This window comes from Mycteria americana, chromosome 9 (genome assembly GCF_035582795.1).
Source record: "Mycteria americana isolate JAX WOST 10 ecotype Jacksonville Zoo and Gardens chromosome 9, USCA_MyAme_1.0, whole genome shotgun sequence".
NCBI lineage: Eukaryota > Metazoa > Chordata > Aves > Ciconiiformes > Ciconiidae > Mycteria > Mycteria americana.
The window spans coordinates 38,467,166-38,491,228 of NC_134373.1; the positions used below are offsets into that span (position 1 = coordinate 38,467,166).

A 24,063-nucleotide genomic window follows, 5' to 3' on the forward strand; every position below is an offset into this window, starting at 1 on the left:
CCTTCCTGTTCCTGTATTTGTCTTTTGAGTAGCCACATAAACAAAGTATTTCATCTTCTTGATGAAATTTCATATTCTTGAATGGAATTCCTAAATTTTTTTTTAAACGTTCAAGAGCATAAGAAATACCTTAGAGGATGAGACAGGGTCTCATCTAGCTCAGTATTCTGTCTCTGACTGAAGCAAGAGGAGATGCAGTTTAGGGACAATGTATTTTGTTCTCACACTCTCCCCAGCTTGAATTATTGCTATTTGTTTGTTTACTAGTGATTAATTATTAAGATTTCATTAAAAAGACAGGATTATACAATGGAATCAAAACTTGCCTCAAAGAAATTTTCAGGGATTAGAATAATTGTGAACTTTTAAAATCTCTTTAGATGCAAATTCAGATACAAGTAAAAACCGGTTACCCCAATCACCTGTCCCATTTTTATATTATATCTGAATAATACTCTAGAAAAAACAAGAAAATATACCTTTAAATGATACAGATGAAAAAAAAAATCTAGATTTTTAAATGGATTCCCTTAATTCTGCTTTTAGGAATATATTTCAAACCAAATTTCATCCCATTCAGTAGACTGGCTGCTGAAAAGTATCTTTTTTTTTTTTTTGATATCATGATGCAAATGTCTAGCTCTAGAATTTAATAGAGCTATGACTAAGCTACCTAGTTTGCAGTCAAATCAGAAATCACATGTTTAAAATCTTGGGGAATTAGGCAGTTATTTTTACATCCTGACAACACCTTGAAAAGTCTGTTTTGGAATTTGATTCCTACCCTCTAAGAGTAGTTCCCTTTCTCATAAAAGAATGTAACCCTTTCCTAAAATTACACTATAACGAGTTTACCATACTAGTCACACACTAAGGCGAGTATTTGATTACCAGCTAACAGAAAATTGCATTGGAGTAGTGCAACACATAACAAATGCTGCTGTAGATTTCCATTTACTCAGTAGAAATTAAATAGAGGCAGTGCCTGAAGGCAGGTCCATACTACAATTAGATCAGGAGTTTGTACATCCTCTGCTTCTGTTGCTGTTTCCTCCTTCTGTCTCTTTCCAAAAGTCTGTCAAACCATCACTATTTATTTCTATTTTAAGAGACCATGCACGTGTATGATGCTATAGAAAACAAATGAAATACACCAGCAAGAAATTATAAGCATGTAGAAAAAATTGCACCTATTTCTGAAGTTTGTGACTGTTTAGTTCTAAATACTTATTTAGGAATTGCAGACTGCTTCCAAGTAAAATCTGATCAGAAAGGTTCTCCTGCTCCCCCCACCATTCCACTTGATCATACAGTGCTAAATAGAGGAACAAACCCATACTGAGTCACTTTCTATAAAGGGTTCTGGCACAAACGATTACTAACGGAGGAAATAGTTTACAGTTTCATTATCGTGTGGGTCCACTCTCCCAGCCGCCTTCTGGCAAAAGGGCCCGGACAACCACAGCTGTTAAGAAAGCAACGTGAGTATAAGAGCGGGGGCTTCGAAGCGGGCAGGATGGGCACAGCAGGCGGAGGTGCGTACCTGACCTCACGGAGAGCTACAGCCCTCTGTGGATCCGTGGGCATGCCTACTTGTAACCCCGTGTCCCGGGCTGGGGCAGAAGGCGCACGTAACTCTGCTCTGTGTGTGTCTGTGTGTTCAGAATATTTTGGGACTAGTTATAAAATGGTGTTTAAAAATGCAGAAGATATATCAACATTTTGCAGGTGTGATTTCCTCATCGTATTGCTGCTATTGATACTGAATGTACAGTTCGCTGATTTCCGATTAGTTATCTGTCATTAATAAACCAATAACCTGCTTTAATCCTGATTTGGTTTAAACTACATGAACTAAGCAGTTTTTCCCTACAACAGCTTATTGTTGCGCACCGCTCCTTTCAAAACACCATGTAGTTTACATAAGTGAAAAGCAAATGGAGTTTGCTAGGAAAGGTGTGTTTGTTCCCTTCTTTCTTCAAGGATCTAGAAGTCTACGCTGGCAAGCGGTGTGGCGCAGTAAGGGAGGAGCAGTAGAACGAAACAGCTGGGACGGAGAACCCAATATCCACACTAGATGCATTGCAGGATTTTACCTCACACCAGCTCTCTTCTCCTCTTGTGGACTTCATGCCCACTCCTAGCTGAATTGTATTAGCTGGCTCAGCTTCAGAGGGTTTTATGTGTTTTTTTTCCTATCGGTTCACTTGCTTCGACACTGCTCTCTGTGAGCCAAAACACAGTACGTGGGGGTGAGCGGGAGAGTCGCTTCAAAGGGGCTCTCCTGACCTGACCCATCTCATGTTGATGTGGCAGGAATGGCTGCTGCCTCTTAAGTACCAGCCTGCTTCTGGTGAGCACAGAGAGAAAAAGGACAATTTGGGGACTGCCCAGTTCACCCCAGGAACAGATTTGTTCCATGTCATATACAGTTCTAAGTGATGTTGATGAAATCTGTTCCTTGTATGACCAGCAAACAAATAAGCTCTTATTTGCTACATTATAGTCTTTTCCTACAATGTTCCATTACATGTTTGACTCAAACTTTACATGAAAAATTTTATTAAGTGCCAGTACCAAACATGTTTTTTCTTACAATCTTTGGATGTCTACTTGCATCGTTTATGCACATACACTCCTCAGGTGGTGTGTACAATAGAAATGCCTAAAATACATAGCTAGCTATCTTCTGCTGTGGTTCTTATCTCTTGAGCACATCTAATAGAGTAAATAAGCAATATAGATTTTAACTGCACAAAATCAGGCATGACAATCAATAACTTGCTTTTTTGGACAGAATATTTGTTTTGCATTTTCCATAAATATTATTTAGATAGATGGATGTTTCTGAGTATGGCCTAGATATACTGTACAGACATTCATATAATATAAGAAACCCTAAATTCACATGAATGGCAAAAATTAAACATTCACATATGGCTTTAGTTGGTATCATTTAACTGCAGCGATAATCATGACAGAGAAGTTTCATTATTTCATAGAAAAAACATGTATAGAGACAAAGATATAAAAAATATACATAACGAACAAGAAATTATGGACTGCACATTTTTAAATTCTGTTAAATGCTATTAGCAATCAACTGTAAATCACAACTATAGCAAATAATTTGTCATTGTAGCTCTAGCTCCAAGTTAGTACCAAGTTGTATTCATTAACACATAATTTAAAAGTTAACATTAAAACAATTTTAAAAAGTGAAGAGCTTTCTTTTTCAATAGTGACTTAAAGTAACAGACCTTGCAGAAGGCCTTAGACTTAACAGTCTGAAATTTTTCTGTTTACTCTACTTTTGTTATACTTGCCACATTCCAGAGATTCATCTGATCCATCTCCACAGTCATCATCATGGTCACATACAAACTGTTTGGGAATGCAGACTTTGTTATGGCACATGAAAGCATTCTCGTCACAAGTGTTATTAGGAGCTAAGGAAAATACAGTACATAAAAATAAATGAAATTGAGAACAGTAAGATATATAGCCATTTTCTTACAGAAAGACAAAATGAGAGTAGTTAGTCTGAGAGGATTCAATGGAAATAACCATAACTTTTGAGTCATACAAAAAGCACCACAAAATTCAATAGCATAAAAAGCTAATCATCACCACAAAGATAGCTAAAGAAGTAAGGATAGCTAAAATCTCATGTAATCCAAGACAAAAAGGCTTCAGATGTTGATGATGTCTACAGCTAATCAAAGGTCTACCTCTGAAGAAAAGAACATTTGGGAAGTAGAGATGTCCTTCCTATGTTACTCTGCTCCTGAACAAAAGCTCTTTAAAATCCATAAATACTCAAAATATAACTCAGCCTAGTTGGTAAGTCTATGAATATGCTATACGAATACGCATTCTGTGGAGAGAACATATTTCAATATTTTTAACATAAACCATTTTTATATACATGAGTAAAACAAAACCCCTAATGAAACCACTACTGAACTCCTGACACTTTTAATAGAAATGTATCTCAGAAGACTGGGACTAATAGTTTATAGAGCAAGAGATGTCAAGATCTGAACAATTAGCCAGAATAAATTGGAGACAGAAGCGTATCTCCCTTTTTGATACACAACCTCCCTGACACGCAGCAGCTTTTTCTTCAGGAAGAGGAATAAAAATGCATAGTCAATAATGTGCTAATTTTCATTTGTAAACACGCTGTATAATGTCTATGACGTGACACACATACTGATCTTCAGCTGGTGTGCCTCAGTATCTATTAACAAAACCTGAAGATGTTAGGCTGATTAAAACATTGCCGGATCCTGGTATGTACGCTCACATGTGGTCCATCAATCTTTAGTAACAATCTTGACAGTATAAGGGTATGATACTACAGACATAAACAGCATCTGGATATTGTAAAGGCAGAAGTACCAGGAAAAGAAATACTATACATTTTGAACACGCAAACATACCACAGCCTGCTGTCGACAGTTCATCACTTCCGTTAGGACAGTCTCTCTCACCGTCACAAAGCCAGTGCTGGGGAACACAGGCATGGGAGCCTAAGCAACTGAACGTATCTGCTGCGCAGGTCACCGAACCTGAAAAAAACATTACATATGAGTGCTGAACCTGTTCTAACTGTTTTGTTTTTTTTTTTTTAAATGGGTAATGACTGCGTAAGGGTGTTTTATTTTAAAATAAAGCTGAAAGAAGATTTTGTTCTGCACGGTACGATAAACATACTGGCTAAGACTGTATTTTACAGTAAAATTTTGACAATCTACCATTTCTTCCATTCTTTCCATTTAGTCAGCCTCTTAATTTTCTGCAAGGAAATTTAATTTACCATACTTCAGGAAAACTATCCAACAGAACAACTTTTCAAATCAATTTTGCTCTCTATGTTTGACTGCATGTTTGGACTGACGGAACAAAGGAACTCATCTTGTAAACCGTGTAATCCTCACATCACTATATGCTATGCCAGGACGCTAAAGGCATTCAAAACTTGCGTGAGTCAGCCCCGTGTGGAAGAGAACAATGTGCACCAAGTACAATAGTAGTGGGAGTAAGAAAATGCCTGACAGTTCTACTGCAAGTAACTCAACATATTGTTTATTTGACTAGTATCTTTTTTTTTTAACAGGTTTTTCTCCAGATAAGAATATTATATCCTAGGATTAATTTTACTCTGTTTGAAGTAAACTCTTGCGCGATCAATCACTTAATGTATTCTCTTAGATAAGTTAGATATACTTCACTAAAAAGGATACAGTGTATTTTCTGCTAATTTTAATTAGAAATTAATAAAATAGTAAAACAAATTTTAAAATTTGGGGTTTTTGTACTATTTATGCAAGAGAGACAACTTTTGTTTACTTATACTCATTTGCCATTTTTTGATACTTCTGAAGTTAAACTTCATATTCAATAAATATTGATTTTGTAAGACTGAAAAATCTGGAGTCATCTTGATCTCTCTTTTCTTCTTGCAATTCAGATCTGCCTCCTGTTCCTAAGAGGAAATAGAGCCTTAACTCTCCCCTCTTCATAACTGGTGTGGATTCTTCCCTCTTCAAGAGATGGCCTACAATTTTATTGGTAGGCTTCCTTCTAATAAGAGATCTACAATGTATTGCAAGTCAAGATATCAAAAGAAGTAATTCTGAACAACCTTAAAAAAAAAAATAAAAAGGTATGTTGTAGTGACACTTTGCAATTTGCTGGCCTTTGTTTTCCCCCTCCCTTTTTCTATTTTCTGCTCTAAGTTTCCTGTTAAGTTTCAGGCCTTGATGTTTCTTAGGGTTTCGCATATGGTAGTCCCAGACGAGGTGCTTGTCTTCTCATTTCACACCTTCTCCCTTTCCTAGGGGAGCGAGGCAGGGAGAAATCTTCCCTGTCAAACAGACAGTGCCTCCAACTCCCCAGTCCTCAGCATGAGCTGAATACTATGAAAAAATGTATTGTAGATGGATGTCAACTTGAAGTTAATGTAGTAATTCATTCATATTTTGCCATTTTAGAACAGTATAATTTCCACCTTCATCCTTTTCATTTGTTGGCATTTCTACATCTGTGTTTGATTAAGAAATTACTTTAACAAACCACAACTCTGAATATAAGCAGAAGAGATTTCTTCTCTGTCTACTTAACATTTCCAGTAAAGTTATCAACAATATTTTTACTGTGGTTCCACACAGGAAATATAGAATAAAATACTCTTTGTTGAATGGACTTTAAGTAAGAGGACTTTTGAAAAGGAACAAATATTTAAGAGTTAGAAGTTGAAATTTTAAAAAGAAAATCTTAAAATACAGCATAGATAAGGATAGAACCAACGTATAAAATACCATGAAATTGTGACAATATGACTTGACACAATGTGATTTTCTTTTGAAAAGAACTCACTAACACATTTCCAGTCAACTGAGCTCCAGAATGGAAGTAAAATTTTCAATTCCTTATGCAATTTGAAGGGTTTGGGAATTTGAGAGGAATATTATGCAATAATGCTTATGACTGTATATATAAAAATTTAAAGGGAATAGGAGAAAGAGCTGGGGGGAAAAACAAAAACAACTTTAGAGTCTTCAAGCACCTACCACTGAAATGTAAAACTCCAGTAGCAATACAGGGGTTTTACCTCAAGGATGGGAATTGGAGAAAAGTTTGGTTCTCCTTTTGCCCATGCTGGTGTGCCATTCATATCTTTACTGACAGACTACACAAAAATCATATAGTCCCCATAAAAAAGCATCTAGCTACTGGCTGGAGGGGGCTGGGGGAGGATATTCTCTAATACCCTATCCTTAAAGCACGTGCTCTTTGAAGATGCTGTACTTGTTCCCTTTCCACCACCTTCTTGGATCAGTTGGTCTCTTTCAGTATGTGTGATCTGACACAATACAGAACTAAAATTATTCTACTTACCACAAATAGCATCACTCTCATCTAAACCATCTCCACAGTCGTCCTCACCATCACAAGTCCATTGCTTAGAGATGCATTTATTTGCAGAGCAAGCAAATTGATTCCATGAACAAGATGAATCTAGGAATGACACCAGTCACTGCATTTGTTAGGTTCATACCAGCACTGCCTTCCCTGTATTCTCTAGCATAGTTTAGGAATCTCCACACTGCTCCTTTCTGTCCTCCCAATTTCAGTGTATTAAAATACTGAAACACAGTATAATCCTAATCTTGGTATTTAGGATGTTACGGGGTTGTCTAAGAGTTTGCATTCACCAATACAAACAAACAATACAATTGTTTGTCAATACAAACGAACAAAACAATTCACCAATAAAAACAAACAAATAAATAAATAGTAAAACATTCAAAATGCTTACATTCTAATATTTTTCAACATTTTGCTAGTCGGATGAGGACAAACACTTTAAAAACGTAAGTCTGGTTTGTGTATTTCACGTGGATGTTATAACTACAGTGAACTGCTTTATTTTGGTAGTAGGGCAGAGATGGCACAGTTCAAATTTTCCAACACAGCCTTCCTCTTGGTTTTGCAGTATTTAATGGCATCTTTAAGAGATTTAATGTGCACTTCTCTCACAAGAAAAACTGTTGTGTATTTGCATTCTGTTGTCCCATTTAAACTTTTGTATACATTGAAAATAATGGCATGCTTCTGCATTTCCAAATCGGTCTTCACAACTGCTCTAAGTGCTACTATTATGATCTTTCCTGAAAACTTCAAATCATCCGCTTTTCCCAGACTTCTTTCTTTAAGAATAAAATTTATTTTGTTTTAACTGATGACAAATTTTAATATTAACAATAAAAAGAATTTTAGGTAATACAATCTGAATTTAAAAGTAGAGTGTTGTAACAACTATCTCAACATAGGCAAGAGCAATAAGTAAGGAAAAAAGAATGTACTAAACCCCGTTCCCTCTCTACCACAAAAATTGTCTAATAGGTATTACAATATTGCATATAAGTATGTATGTGTAATAAAACCTGGAAACATAAACACTGAGTCAACACAAAACCTTCTGATTTTCACAGTGCACAGCAGTCGCTAATTTTGAAGTTATAAGATGTATGTATATAATGTAAACTGCAAACCAAACATGGAAGCATGTTAATGGAAACTGGGTCATGAAGAGACTAACATGTAACTTTCAATCATGTTAAGTGGTAAAGCAGAAAGAAAAAAAAAAAAGGAATATACAAATTTCAGGTTTTATTTAAATGGGGAAGATGAAAATTTGATACTGCTTTTGCTGTTCTGCTACAATTTAATTATAGAAATAATTCGTTCAAGTAATCCTTCGTTCAGGTAATCCATACAAATATAAGTTAAAAGACCAGCTCTGACTATGAGCAAAACCAACCTGCGTTGCTCCTCAATTAGTGTTTAAGAATCTTAAAAGATCTGAGACAGAATGGACCCTTAATCTGGTTCACAGTTTCTGCTGTATTTTATTCACATCACTGTTGTTGTTACTTTAAATAATTATACCTGTATGGCTTCTGATGCAAAGAAATGTCTATTTTTATGTCATAAAGGGCTATTTTGGTTACTTCCTGCTGGGGTCACACAACATTGATATGAATTGATTATATCTATAAAACTGTCCTAATGAGGAATTATGAAGAATTAGTGAAATTGTTATATATTAAAGCAATAGAAAGTCTGTATACAAATATATATTTAGGAGAAAAAAATTTGATAGGGCTTTCATTCTGGCATGAGGTCAGGTTTAAAATATTGGCAGCATGAAGTATTAGAGAGTTGAATCTGAAAAAGTGGTATTAAAGACCTTTTTATATAGCTCTAGATTCAATCTCTGAGATACAAATGCACACTTCCTTCTGTTTTCAAAGTGCATTAGTGATTACAGAGATACAAATAAGATAAAATGCTCACCACAGTGCAATTCATCTACTCCATCCTCACAGTCTTTCTGCCCATCACAAAGCCAGGTGGTCAGAATACATCTTCCACTAGGACAACCAAAATAATTTTCTTCACATGTGGGTTTGTTTTGAACTGTGATAAAATAAAGAATGTAATGTAAAATGGTCTCTACTAGTATGATTAGGAGCCTAATACATTTCTGCTAAATTTCTGAATTCTAATGGACAACAAAGTGTTTATGTCTAAAAATGCAAAAAAAAAAATACTATTTATATTATTTAATTGTGTTCATACAAATTAGAAAATAGTGATAGCTAACTAGTTTAGGGAGCTGAAATACTTCATTTATTTAGAGAAGAACCAGAGCCCAGCTTCAACCTAAATTAAAAGGACCTTTAGAGGAAAGTGGTTTAGTTCACGGGTTTTAAGCTCAGGTAGATCAACATTGCTTGTTGTTTTACACCAGCTGAAGAAATTGCCCTTCTGATCTATCTGCCAGCATCTACAAGTTAACCTAACCGTGGCAGTATTTTGTTCACATTCACTGGGATAAGCTACAAATCTGATGCATGCACTGACTAACTGGAGTTATACCACTGATGTTGGAGCCAGAGATTTAGACTTTGTCACAAATGAAGAAGTTGTTCTTCCTTGTCTTTTTTCTTTGTAGAGCGTGAAAATCACTTAAGATTTTACTTTTATGAATGCTTAGAAAACAGATGTGAGGAAAGAAAACATACCATATATTTAGTTTCATGACATAAGCAGAAATATTAGTCTAATGAGTGGCACAGGCTATTTTCAAAATCTCAAATAAGGTCTTTGCCTGGGAAAACCCTAGTTCCAAGCACTGGAGATCACTGAAGCTCTCTGCCAAGGGTTCCATTACTCCTTTAATATATTGGGGCTATCGACACTGGTTTTATCTCCCCTCCCCCCCACAAAAGAAAGTTAAAGTTATCATATTTATGGCTTCTACAGCTGTATGAATAGAAAAAAAGAATAAAGAAAGAAATGGGATGTCTATGATGACTGGGTAGATATTAAAGATTGTCTAAGTATAGCCAACCCTAAATGAATATTTTGCCTTAATTTTCTGTAAGAACAATGGTACTGAACAAAGACTATGAATGGGAATTATCATATTCATAATAGAAACAACACTCAAAAACTTAATGTTCCAAAGTTGGTCAGTTTTGAATGAAATGGCAAAGGAAATCACATGTAGGTTGAACTGGAATGGTATTGCTTCCAAGTAAAGGGAGGAATGATCCGGGCAATTAGTCACACATTAAAATGATGGAACTTTTTGGCACGCATTTGAAAGACAGAATAAAGTAATACAAATAAATGGACGATGGAATAAAATGCAACATTAGTTTGCTTATGCAACATTAGTTTACTGAAGCTATAGCACACTGCCCTCAAAATCTTCTTTGGTATGGAAAAAAAACCCCTATAGACAAAGGAAATACAGTAAATCTAAGCTATTTTGAGCTCAGTGAAGCATCATATACAGCAAATTCTAAAGAATTATTAGATCATCTGGAGAATATAGAGAATAGAATACAAACTGTAATTTAATATGCATCTGGCTTACAGGGAGGATGAAAGTTCTTAATGTCAGGTTGATTGACATTGGTGCTGAAGTTCTAGGTTCCTTCTGGATCCTGGTAATGTTTTCATCAATAAAGTTGGCAAAAAATATAGAAGAATTCTAACAGAAGCTTTTGGTGACCCAATGGGCTCATCACACATAAAAACAGAATATTAAATGGGAATAATCAGATGATGGTAAAAACTAGTCTAGCAAAAATTGGATGGTAATTAACAACATAAAATCAAACGTAAATATTTATTTTTACTAAACAATAATTCTTAGAAGAAAGAGAGGTATTGGTCACAGGAAGACAATTACAATCTAGCATTGTGCAATCTACAATTATGAAAACAAACATAAACAAAAATTTAAAATGTATTTTCACTGATACAAGGCAAAAGCAAGACTTCATCTGATATACTGGATACTGGTCTGGTATATTCCAGAGAGATGCAGGTTGAGATGACTAAGATGACACAGATAGGTATCCCTGTCTTGAAAGCAGGAATTCTAAAATGCCTTGGCTTAATTTGCCATTCAAGTAAAGAGTAAGGATATGATTATTGAAGGACTACAAGGTCCTTCTCAGCATAAGAACAGCTATAAACTGGAATACATGTCGACTAGAAATTAAAAGAATGAATGAGGTTCTGGAAGATGACAATAATAGGAATACTATGAGCAAAAAACACTACTAATTTTTAATTCTATAGATTTTTGTATAAAAGCTCAAGGTGCAGGAGAGGAGATACAGGCTTGACATCCCCAGAGTCTTTTTACCAGTGCACTGTCTTCAGTTTGAGCAGAATTTCATAGTATGGGCCTAATCCTGCAAATATGTATCAATGAACCTGTGTTCATTAAAGTATTCTCATTCTAAATACAGTTTATCACTTATTTATTTGTAGGTATGTTTACATATTGTACTTAACATTCTCAAACTTAAATGAGGGGTTCTGAATAATAAAGGAGCAAACACATCAATGTCATCTTTCATTAGGTAAGAATTTAATATTGTGAATAATTCATTGGTTAACATGAAATATGGTATTAAATGTCTCAATGATGGGGTTAAGGATTGTATAATCCCTAAAAAAGATCCTACAACCCCAAACAAATTAGAAAATAAATATTTATTCATAATACAGCTAGATATTTATACTCATTTTTTGTTAAGAATTTGATTTTGTATAAGACTTCAGAATTTAGACTAATCCAAATAACCTATGAAATAACAGAAAGCAGATGCTAAAACCATGATTATGAGATAATGAGCATTTCTCAAGACAATTGACAATTGAATGAGCATTTCTCAAGTTTATGATTTTTTTTTTTCTACATGTCATAAGGGTGTAATGTCTTTCCCACAGGAGAGCAGAAAAAGACAGGGAAAACCTAGAAAAGTACCACAATCTCCAGCTGTAAATACCTCTCCTTTTTCTGGAAGCCTACAATCTCAGCCCTGGGACTGGGACTTAAGTGTACCATGATCTCTTTGTACTGGCTGAAGACCAGAACAATCACAAAAGCAATAACCCTGGATTCTATCCTGGCAGTCTACCCCAAGTACCTCAACAAAATAAAAGAGAAAGTTAAAAAAGTAAACAAGAAAAGAAATATCACCCACTAAAGCTGTAGCTAATAAAAGTTCCCAAGTGATTGTGCTGAAGCTTGATGAGCTTGACATTTTAATGACTGATGTTTTACTTAAATAAAAATGATTAATGACAGACCTAACCTTGAGGAAATAGAAAGCCAGACATTACAGTTTTCTTCAGAGAAATGCATTAGTAATTTGTAATAATTTGCATAATCTAATGAAATATAAACTAAAGATTGGTGAAAAAAACTGCATTCAGCATTATATTAATCTCTGTATGAAATAAAACAGTATTGACTGAATAAATATTTTGCAACACAATTAGAAAAAAGAACCAGAAATATAGGAACATATTTTTCAAAAAGAGTTAATTAATTTTTTCTTTTTTCTTTTTCACAGTTACCTGGGCATTTTAGTTCATCTGTATAATCTCCACAGTCATTAGATCCATCACATATCCATTCTGGCAGTATACAAAGTGAAGTCGAATTACAGCTAATAAATCCTGAAGATTTTATTCCAAGTTTATAGAAGTAAGCACAGTTTGTATTATCTGGAAAGAGACAGTAAATTACTATGTCACACCTAATACAGATTGAGAGCCTTATAGTTTGGTTTCCAGGTTTAGGTTGAGTTTGTGCAGACCCTACAGCTGCTGGTATCCAACCAGTAATGACTATGAATTAACTGCTATGTAACAAGGAATAATCCTGGAACAGATGCTACGATGAAGCACAGACAAACAGGAACTTACTACAGTTCTTTTCATCTGAAGCATCTGCACAATCAATGATCTGGTTGCACTGTGCTGATTTTCCAATGCAAATCCCATCTGCACAACGGAATTCTGTTGAAGCACACGTTGAATCTATAACATATGGTTATAAAAGATGTAAATTTGTGTACTAAACAGACTCTTCAGATGCATATTATATGTATGGTGTTTAAACCTTCTACCTTTTAGGATGAGACATTCAGAACACACTGTACCTTCCATAGCTAAAAATTCAGTAGAAATACAAGGTCTAATAAACTTGAAAGCATAAGTTTCTAATTTTAAAATTTATTTTTTGAGCTGAAGAGTCTCTCTCTAGATAATTCAACTCTATTTGAGATAGTCACCATGTGAGGAAGGAAGAAGCACTTCCAGGACCATCTACACATCTCTCAGATTTCTTTCAATGTAACACCAGGTTGGGGTTTTTGCCTGTATGCTTTTCTCTCTACTCATATTCAGCTAAATGATTAAAAACCATGCAGTGCTTTCAAAAAAAATGCTAGTTACTACAGCTACATAGGTTTTAGCTATATATTGTGGAATAATTTCCCCTCCAGTCTTTCTGAATTGTAACTAGAGGATTTGTGTTGTCTGCTGGCTAGACTTTATTAATTTGCTGATGCACAGATATAATAAATATTAATGTTATAAGACATAAAAAGAAAAATAATTCTGATATAAAAAGGAGAATAATTCTGGTAAGTTTTGCAAAGGACACAGACATTGCCATGCATCTGAGAAGCAAAGCAATAGAACACTAGCTACTTCAAAGATGCAACAGTGCAGCAGATGCAGAGAAGAAATCGCCCATCTTTCAAAATTTCCATCTGTGGTAAAGGTATGATATAAATGAGGTAAAGGTATGATATATATATCATTTATATATGATATAAATGATATAAATGAGGTACTCTCTCATTTATTACTTCACAGAAGAAGCAGTAATTGTATTTTCTGAGTTTTCCATAGCCAAAAACAGTCTCCTTCTAGAGGACTGTAGGTGTAAACCAAAATCGGTCTTCATGTCAATCCCAACACATGCTCTCTCAAACATACCAGTGTGCACCTGCTTGTTTTTGAATTCTAACAAAACAAATCCCCGCACCTGTAATTCCAATAAAGTTGTATGCATTTTCTAGCTACTTCTATTTACGTACTAAGTATTTACAGAGCAATATTCTGAAATCACCTTGGAAGTAACTGTCATTTACCTTTACAGTCAAATTCATCAGAGTTGTCACCACAGTCATTTGCTCCATCACACACTTTGTTACTTGAAACACAGCGACGATTAGAACATGGCTTGAAACCCTTCCGACAGCCTCTGTTTTCTGGAAAGTTAAGTACGAGCACATAATTCCACTTAGACACTTGATATATAATAAAAATAGCCTTACATTAAAACCAGACAAACATTCCAGAAAAAAAACATTTTAAATGAAAATGCATTTGAAGCTACAGGAAAAACTTCGGAAATTGTTCATTTATTGTCCAGCAGAACTTGGACTGATAAACAGATAAAGAATAATAAACGAAAGCATGATGAGAAAGAACGAAAGAATGACAAAAAATGAAAAAGAAAAGCCTAATTCCCAATTTTCATTATCTCGTGGTATAAAAAGCCCATGTGCTTTAAATGCATTTGTTTAGATACACTTTTGTCAGGCATGTGACAATGTTTGCATATAGCATCAATAATTCTATCATATAGAATGAAATATACCAAATTTACCCTAAAGCAAATCAGGAATAAACGGGAGTAAAATAACAAAAAATATTAGCAGAAAAGTTTCTGGATTTCTGAATATCAATACTGTAAGTGTTCTGCTTAAGTAGGTACACTATTGAAGAATGTAAGAATTTTACATATGTTGATATCTTTGAAAATTCAGGAATTACTTACTAAAGCCCTAACCATTGTAGAAGTCATGCCACAATAATAAATAAATAATGTTCATTGGATTAGTTAATCAATAATAATGACTCCAGCATCCTGTACTTTATCAGATTCAAAAACCAACATACTGTATATGACCTAGTGCATGACAGAACCACAGTTCTTCCTGCTTTTTCCAATGTATAGCAAAAAGTTCAGTATGGTTGATTTAAATCAGGCAAAATGTACACCGTCACACTACAAATTAATATAATGTCCTTCATAAAATTATGTGGCAAATCCATGGAAAGACAAGTTGTTGGATCTTGCATTTTTATTTTATCAGTATTGTAGAATAAAGTATAAAATAGTTTTAGCAGCTCAGTAAAGCTCAAACCTATACTGACACATAAGGCAACTTCTCTGGAATGACAAGAATGAGTATTTTGAGATTCCTCACCAGCTACCACTTTCTTATTTATTCCCAGATAACTTTCTCTCTACTCCTTCAACCTACTCGCCTCTCCTAACAAAGTAAAAGAAACTATATGAAATATTAATCTTTCTTCCATGAACTGTGAATGAAATAAATGACTAAAATTAATAGTAAAGGCAAAGAGGTTTAATCTAGATAAAAATATAGCTGACTGGGTTTTTTGGTGGTGGTGTCGGTTTGGGGGTTTTTTTGCTTGGTTCTTTTTTGTTGGTGGTGGTGGTTTGTTTGTTTTTTTAATTACTTCTTATGTCTAAGCAAGATGCATACATAAATACAAATATGTCAACACATACTTAGTAAAGAAACCTAAGAAGGAATTCACAGACGTGTGTCATCTACTTTTCAGTGATTTGAAGCTGTCACTTGTAATTCAATGGCCTTTCCCCCCGGTAACTAGAAGAGATTTGTAGATTTCAGATTCTTAGTTCCTTGTCTGATGCGTTTTCTTTTTTTTCAGATTCAAACAAACCAACCTCCTTAGTTATCTACATGTAGATGATCTGATGGAATGTTGCTATTAGTTTTACATGACACGATCAAAGCAATTATCACACAGAAGTCTGAAAGCTAAGGGGGAACAAATTGAAGATGAAAGAAGAAAAAAAATTACATAGTATCAGTTGCTGTACTCCGATCGTTGGTGTTACTTTTTGTAAGGAAAAAGAAAAAAGAAGAAAGCTATTCCATTTCTTTCTTCCAGTATCAACCCTGACTGTTATTCCAGTATCAACCTTGGAGTTGGACTCAATGATCCTTATGGGTCCCTTCCAACTTGAGATACTCTATGATTCTATTAAAAAGGCAGAGGTGAACTCCAGGAATTAAAGCAGACATTTTCATAAAACTATAGAGGTGGCAGGTATAAACAAAATGGAGGGGTTGGAAATGACATGGAATTGTTCATACGGGAAACAGAGGAGATACCAAGGCTGGGATATGAATATACAGAACAAGACAAAGGCCAAAACTTACAGGCACACAGGTAACAAGGAGATTCACTTAATATGCAGGATACATGAATTCACTAAGGTGACTCAGTGATTTAGGAAAATTATTTGAACAGTAGTGTTTTAGACACTGCAGCAGGCAAACTCAGTTGGACACAAAAAACCTGGAAGCGATTCAGTTAGTGATTATTAGGAAAAAAAAAAAAAAGGAAGGATAGAATCCTTTGGGAAAAATATGAAAGTAGACAACTGTGCGTCTAACTTGTTGCAAGATGCAGACTGATTGGTGGGAAGAATAATGATATTATAAACTTAAAGAGAAAATTGAGTGGAAAGATTTCTATTACTCAGCCATTTTTGTATTTTATGATACTTCTATTCACAATCAGAGCAAATCTTACTAAATACGGAAAACTAAATCAAAATTGCTAAATTAAAGCTGAAAATACTCAATTTTTCATCTTTGAAAAAGCAGCTAGCTGTGGTTTTCCTTATTTTTGTTTTAGAGACAGAAATATAAGAACATCTGATATTATTCTTTAAAATATGTCAGCTAATACATGAAGTTTGCAAGGAAAATATATTCAGGTATAAGTAGTTCTATCCATATAATGTCAGGGGTTTTTTTAATGTGCAAGTTGGCATTTTCTTCTTGTGCATCTTGGCAAGCAGTTGGTATGAGTAAGTAGAAAAGTCACAGAGGAACCAATATAAGCATGTATAACCAAAATAAGAATGTGAAGGTGAAACGTCTGGAAATACTTACCACAGTAGAAAAGTTTCTCATCAGACTTGTCCTTACAATGAGCAATGCCATCACAAGTCAGCTGATAATCAATGCATTCACCATTTCCACATTCAAACTCAGAATAAAGGTTGCAAGTAGAATTTTTAGCTAAAAATAAAACATATTAACATGTAATTTTCAGTAGCTTTTACACTTAGTCAAAATGAGAAAAATGTTGGCTGCATTTAAAATATCTCCTACATGTTTTTTGAAAACCTAAGTACAAAAAAACCCTACCATGGCATCAGAACATAAAAGCTTCTACAGAGTGGTGGCCTGCAAGACTGCTATACTTCTCTGTAAATATGTTGATATTATGCAGGATTGAGGACAGATATCTAAATAGCAAACAATTTTCAGAAATTTTATGGTGGGGTGAATTCCAAAGCAAGGTAAGAGAGAGTCCATAAAATACAGAGCCAAATATCCATGAAGGAACACATAGTGAAGCAACTTAAAGGCAGTGATTCTGCTGAGACGATGACATTGTCACTACTGTGCTCAACTATCCGCTACCCACACATGCCTCTCCACAACCCCCCAGCTTGTATGCAACCCGTTCTTAACAGATGTTTAAAGAAACCTCTTCAACATAGCACATCCAAGAGCAAGAAGTAAACACTTAACCATTACCTAGCAGTTAATTTGAAATCTCAACTCTGTTTTGTGGCACTGTGCAGCTGCTCTGTGGGTACACAGGTACCAGCATCGATGTACTACATCCCACGTGGAAGATCTAGCCTAACACCCAATGATGAAAACCTGCTGTTTGTACTTTACCTATTTCTTTTTACTCACAAAAAATCATGGGCAGACATGTAAATTTTTGTGTTCTCGCCTTCTCAGAGCAGATGTTTTTTCTATTATTTTAGAAGAGAACAAGATGCACATTTAAAATTTTGACTCTTGCTTTCTCTTGCATATAGATTTTCTATTAGTTCAGTTAGAAATTAAAAAAGTATCACAATATTTACACAGAACAATGTGGTCATGAACTTTGTGCCAGCACATTTACTTCACATGTATGGTTCTAAACAAAATATCAAACTTGAGAGAAAGGAGAAGTATATAGGACAATTCAAGAGGAAGAATAGGGAAGTGATACCTAATTATTATGCTTTTTCTCTTGTTTCCATTATAATTACTTCAGTTCAAATTCAGGAAGAAGTGATGTCCGCTATATGCAAAAGTCAAGGCAACGCAAATTGAAAACATTTCTTGATTTGATTCAAACATGAAGAAAAATATAAAAGAAGTGCTGGAAATACAGATTCTGGACAAGGTGAGATCTGATCTTGAATATGATTTATACAGTCCTTTAAATGTTAATCAAGTTTATCGCGGCATTTGTTTTTCTCTCTTTTTTCCCCTATTTTTTAGCATTGTAAGAACTTAGATCTTAGGAAAAGTCATTCTCAATTACATTTGTAGTTCATCTAGTTCAGCATCGTAGACTGCAATCTTTAGAGAAAGATGAGAAAAAAAATCAAAATGTATGTATAGTATAATCTGCCCTCAGTTAAAGTCTAACTGAAAAACCTTGTAGAGATTGCTTCAAACCCCAGATTTCCGAAAGAAAGCATTTTAATGTCTTTCAAAACAGTTTATTTGATTAGAAACAAGTAGTCTGGGCAGTCTTATTACTCATATAATCATCCAATCCCTCTTTGAATTTTACTGAAGCTTTGTCTCAAGAATCTTGACTGGCAGTAAGTTATATAGTCTAATTACACTTTGAAAGGGCAGTTAATTCCTTTTATCAGTTGGAATTGCTAACTTTCAATTTTACTGAGTATCCCTTTCAACTGTGTTATGAAGAAACTTTTGACCTCACAGCTAAACTATAAAGTCTGTCTTGTTTCCATCCTTCCTGTGCCAGTCAACCCCAACGTTTAATGCCCAAGTCTTTTTTTTTTTCTTTTAACTAATAACTCAGATCAACATTTCCTGCAAACATTCTACAAAATAATTTAGAAGATGGAATTTTACATCATGGTCTAGATGAGGATTTAAAAACTGTTTTACCTAATAGCAATTTTAAGATTTGTAATGCTTTTGGAAAATATAAATGCCATATAATATTATAAAATAAATTATCAGACCTGATAATTTATCTGCTGAACCTCTTTCACTTCCACTGCTGATCACTGCCTTGACAAGGTAAAGAAACATGTGAGAAAAAGTGCTTTAATTAGGGTTCAACTTCAGTAATTCATCTGATACAGCCCTGGACAGACCCAATGGATGCATATAGATACTTTTACCTGTCTCAGTAGTAATTATGATAGATATTTGAAAGTCATAACTATGACTAAGAAAGTAGTACCGTACCACCATAATAGCAGTTGTGTTTTTCATCTTGTTTTTTTTTCAACCTCTTTGGGATGCCAGCAGCCATCTTTCTCTCCCACCTCCAAACAAACCAGGACTTTTATTGCATTCATGCAACGCGTTTAAATCGCTACATGAAATAAACAAACTCCATTACATTTAATGAAGGTAAAATGAGGATCAGTGAAGGATTTGTCACCTTACTGCTCCAGACACTAAGAATTCCAACTCTTCTTTTTACTTTCTGTGATTCTAATTAATCTAGGAAACAGAAATGTTTATGATATAAATACCTTAACCAAGCACTGAAAAACTTTTAACCTGCTACAATTTGATCCTGTCTTCTTTTTCAGCCACTGAGGTTTCTGCCCTGCTGTGAGGAAGTAAAAAAACCCACTAGGCTCTTGCCAGCCTAGCAATGAAGGAAAAATTCCTTGCCAGATTCAGAGAAGGCAGCGGCAGTTAATTCTAAGTCCTTAGTAATTCCGGTACTTTATCATACTCTATCCCCTGGGTAAAGGGATGGTAGAATGCTAGCTGAGCAAGTGACGGACCTGACCCGCAAGACCAAGTGCAGACTGCTAGGCAATGGAACTTAAGGAAATTTTCCAGCTCCAAGCGGTCTTTTGAATGATCGAAATCAATAAAACCTGACAGTGTGGGAGGGTGAAATAAGGTGATTATATAAGCCTGGTGGTAATATTCCATATGCAGGAAGCAGAAACATTTGGCTCTAGTGGAAAATATCTTTTTGTAAAGTCTTAATTAATATCTTTGAACCATTAACAATCAGATACCTGTCCATACAATCTCAGTTGATCACTGGATTGTCACAAGACTAAAGGCCTGCTACTCTGAAACAGTGTTACAGTTTAAATTGAAATCTTTATCACTGCAAATCATCTGTAAAATTCATTGTATCTCAATTATACAGCTAGACAAAGCGGTTTTTGAGTAAAAGCTGTAAATGTATTACAGGTTAGTTGTACACTACTGCTGCATCTTGACTCTAGATCAGCTGTATATTCCCTGTTGTGAAGGACAAGAGTTTTAACCCTCATACTTCCATATATTTAATTACAGAACCAGGTCTTCCTGTGAAATCTCAGTGACCTTATAATGCACTATATAAACACTAACTAACAACATGCCTGTGTGAGCCAAAGGTAAAGGTCGAAGGTGAACTATGAAATGTGTGAAAGTGCAGATTAAAACTGTAGCAATTCATGTATTTGTTTGGGACACGTTGGTAGCTACTGTATGATTATACTGATTATATGCATAATTAATGTATGCATCTGGTTTCATTTAATAGCAATATTTTAGGTAACTAAGTAAGAGGCAAAGCTATAAATCCAAAATAAACATGGCAAAAGAAATCTTAGGATTAGGTACAATAAAATCTTAGGTACAATAAACAAGCAATTAGCTTGCTATGGTATAAAACTAACTACAGGCTCCTCATAAAGCTATGTAGCTGAGCTGCCAAGCCTAAGAATCTGATTCTAAAGGACTGGGGTCCAGCCCTAAGGATGCCTTAACCCAATTTAAAATCACACCAATACTTAAAGGTGTAATTCTACCCTTTCCTTCATCACAGTCTTCTGTTCTCACTAGTTCTCTTCAACTGGCTCTAGTGATCTTGCATTCTCAAGTTGAATGAGCTCTGCTCACTGACCCCACCATAAATAGGTCTAAAACCAAAAAATCCTGATTCCCAGTCAAGCAAGTTAGTTAAGTCATCATTCAGTTACACAACCGTTATTGCTGACGAAACGCATATGGTGGGAGGGAGAATAAGACTGTCAGTATTAGAAGCACACTTCTTCTTCTTCTTCAACTGATCATTAAACAACAGCATTCTTTCCTGTTATGAAAATACTGATATGAAAATAACATTGACTCAGATGTACCAGGAAGCCTATCATTCTAGCATGAAAAATATCAGTGGTATGACCAAAATAAGCTCTAATAGTAAAGGAGTGTACAGGTATGTCAATGAAGGACTACATCTCTTCATATCCCACACCAACACAGCTCTGCATATACAGACCAGCATTTTAAAAGTGACTCTGTATCAGTAGAAGAGAAGCCACTTGTTAGGCTGTTCAGGAGCAACAGACTGCCACAGTAGAGCCTGAAGCAGGTAAACTGCCCAAGCTTCTAGCAGGATGGTAAATCTTGCTAAATCATATACAAAGCTTAAATATAATTTTTCTTGAATGTTATAGTGACTCTCTACTGTTATGATTGAAAAATTTGATTTCAAGAAAGCAGGTGGGTCAAAGCTATGAAACTGAAGCAGTAGAACAAGCATGTTTGGCAGACAGATATGGAAGTGGAGAACTTGATCTAAGAGTTGGGATTTCTGCCCCACAGAGGTAAAGGTCCAATAAACCACTGGAATTTGAAAGGGGTCTCTAGCTGTGACAGAAGAGCTACAATACAGTGACATTAACAAAGACATAAGGAACCTCATGGTTCCCCCCCAGCTTTCCTTCCATTCCAAATCCAGCCAGCTACACTTGTTGAGAGGAGAAGCACGAAGTCATGTTCCACATTAAGAATGTGAGTCGTCCCTAGGGAAACAGCCCAAAACTTTCCCGTTAATTCACTCCTGCTAAGGCACAGCATTAGCAAAGTGACAAAGACTCTCTCCAAATGATTAGAAAAGCCAGAAGAGTGCAGCGTGTGTATATATATCATATCCTTGCAAATTACCAGCACATACTTGCATGTTCGTAAATATCAATTCTGTACAGGGACAATGTGATCTAAAGAAGTTGCAATGGATGACCATATATTCTGAACCACTTCTGAACTACAAAGAAAATAGTTTTATCACTTTTTTTTTTTTATCATGTACTTGAGAAGCTCAAGAAGTGGGCCCGGGTGAATCTTCCGAGGTTCACCAAGGCCAAGTGCAGGTCCTGCACCTGGGTCAGGGCAACCCCCGGTATCAACACAGGCTGGGGGATGAAGGGATTGAGAGCAGCCCTGAGGAGAAGGACTTGGGGGTAGTGGGAGATGAAAAGCTGGACATAAGCCAACAATGTGCACTCGCAGCCCAGAAAGCCAACCGTACCCTGGGCTGCATCAAAAGCAGCGTGGCCAGCAGGTCGAGGGAGGTGGTTCTGCCCCTCTGCTCTGCTCTGGTGAGACCCCACCTGCAGTACTGTGTCCAGCTCTGGAGCCCTCAGCACAGGAAAGACATGGAGCTGTTGGAGTGGGTCCAGAGGAGGGCCACAAAAATGATGAGAGGGACGGAACACCTCTCCTATGAAGAAAGGCTGAGAGAGTTGGGGTTTTTCAGCCAGGAGAAGAGAAGGCTCCAGGGAGACCTTTTGCAGCCTTCTTAAAGGGGGCATAAAGGGGGCTTATAAGAAAGATGGGGACAAACTTTTTTGCAGGGCCTGTTGTGATAGGACAAGGGGTAATGGTTTTAAACTAAGGGAGGGCAGATTTAGACTGGATATAAGGAAGAAATTTTTTACAATGAAGGTGGTGAAACACTGGCCCAGGTTGCCCAGAGAGGTGGTAGATGCCCCATCCCTGGAAACATTCAAGGTCAGGCTGGACAGGGCTCTGAGCAACCTGATCTGGTTGCAGATGTCCCTGGTCATGGCAGGGGGGTTGGACTAGATGACCTGTAAAGGTCCCTTCCAATCCAAAGCATTCTATGATTCTATGATACTGTGTGGTGAAACATACTGGTTCAGAGGAAACAAGGAAAGATATGAGGACAATTTAGAACAGTGTAATACAGAATATTCTCCAACAAAACCAGTCTCCCAGGAGTCTGCCAACTTAAACTGATACATTTCCAAAGTACTAAACCACCAATTCTACATGATTAAATACAACAGCTGGTTAATAAGTTACAATTATTTTAAATGTCTAAGGACATGAAATGAAAATATTTGTACTCAACAGAAACAAACTGCAAATAGGAAAAGTTCAGTAGAACACAACTACCCAAACTGGAATTTAAGGAGTATAAGTATTAATGCTTTTTAACCCCCGAAAAGCCTTATAAGACATAAAATAGTTAAAAGCCTGGTATGTGGTGAATTGCCAGATCAATTTTTACACTATATAGAAGCAATAAAATGGCTTTGGTCAACTGTCTTTGCTTATGATAGCCAACTGCATCACAGCATAGAAAAGCATTGTGTCAGCTAGTATTACTTACTCACACATCTGTTATCATCTATCAGTATTCTATCCCCTCGACATGAACAGTTCACTCGTCCGTCAGGAGTCAGAAGGCATAAATCATGACAACCTCCATTCATTTGTGCACAAGGAGATAACTCACCTGCAAAACAAATGATAAAAGATGGACTCTGTTTTATTAAATTTGCTTCAATGGCCAATGTCTTTGAGAGCGCAAAGATCACCGTATCTCAGATTCATGGGCAATTGATTCAAGTTTTATCAGTCAGATGAAAATGTCAGCATGCTTCAGATGCTAGCATACTAAAGATAAACAAATGGAGTTACCTTGAATATAATAATTTAAAAAACCCACAACATTCAAAACTGCTGATATTTAACAGGAAATTATTTAACTGCTGTCAAATGAGCACAATGTCCATAGCAGAAAATTGTCATTCAGTCATATTTAATTACTTGGGGAAGAGGTTATAGCCCATCTTTTGTTAGCAGTTCCTACAACAAAAAGAATTTATGAAACACCATGGAATGTTTTAACTTAGTTAAAACTAAGTAAAATTCTTGAAGTGAATGATACTAGAATTAACAAAATAGTGTCTCTTGCTTTGTAACT

At 35.6% G+C, this 24,063-nt stretch overlaps 1 protein-coding gene across 1 annotated transcript in view; it reads right to left on the minus strand.

Annotated features, from left to right (window-relative positions):
- Positions 1 to 24,063, minus strand: part of LRP1B (LDL receptor related protein 1B) — a 482,733-nt gene that overhangs the window by 127,250 nt on the left and 331,420 nt on the right. The window contains exons 44-52 of the mRNA XM_075511235.1: positions 23,467 to 23,592; positions 16,923 to 17,051; positions 14,049 to 14,168; positions 12,814 to 12,927; positions 12,463 to 12,612; positions 8,869 to 8,991; positions 6,907 to 7,026; positions 4,446 to 4,574; positions 3,327 to 3,449 (exon numbers count right to left, since the gene is read on the minus strand). Of these exons, the coding sequence (XP_075367350.1) occupies positions 3,327 to 3,449; positions 4,446 to 4,574; positions 6,907 to 7,026; positions 8,869 to 8,991; positions 12,463 to 12,612; positions 12,814 to 12,927; positions 14,049 to 14,168; positions 16,923 to 17,051; positions 23,467 to 23,592 (1,134 nt within the window). The remainder of the gene's footprint in view (positions 1 to 3,326; positions 3,450 to 4,445; positions 4,575 to 6,906; positions 7,027 to 8,868; positions 8,992 to 12,462; positions 12,613 to 12,813; positions 12,928 to 14,048; positions 14,169 to 16,922; positions 17,052 to 23,466; positions 23,593 to 24,063) is intronic.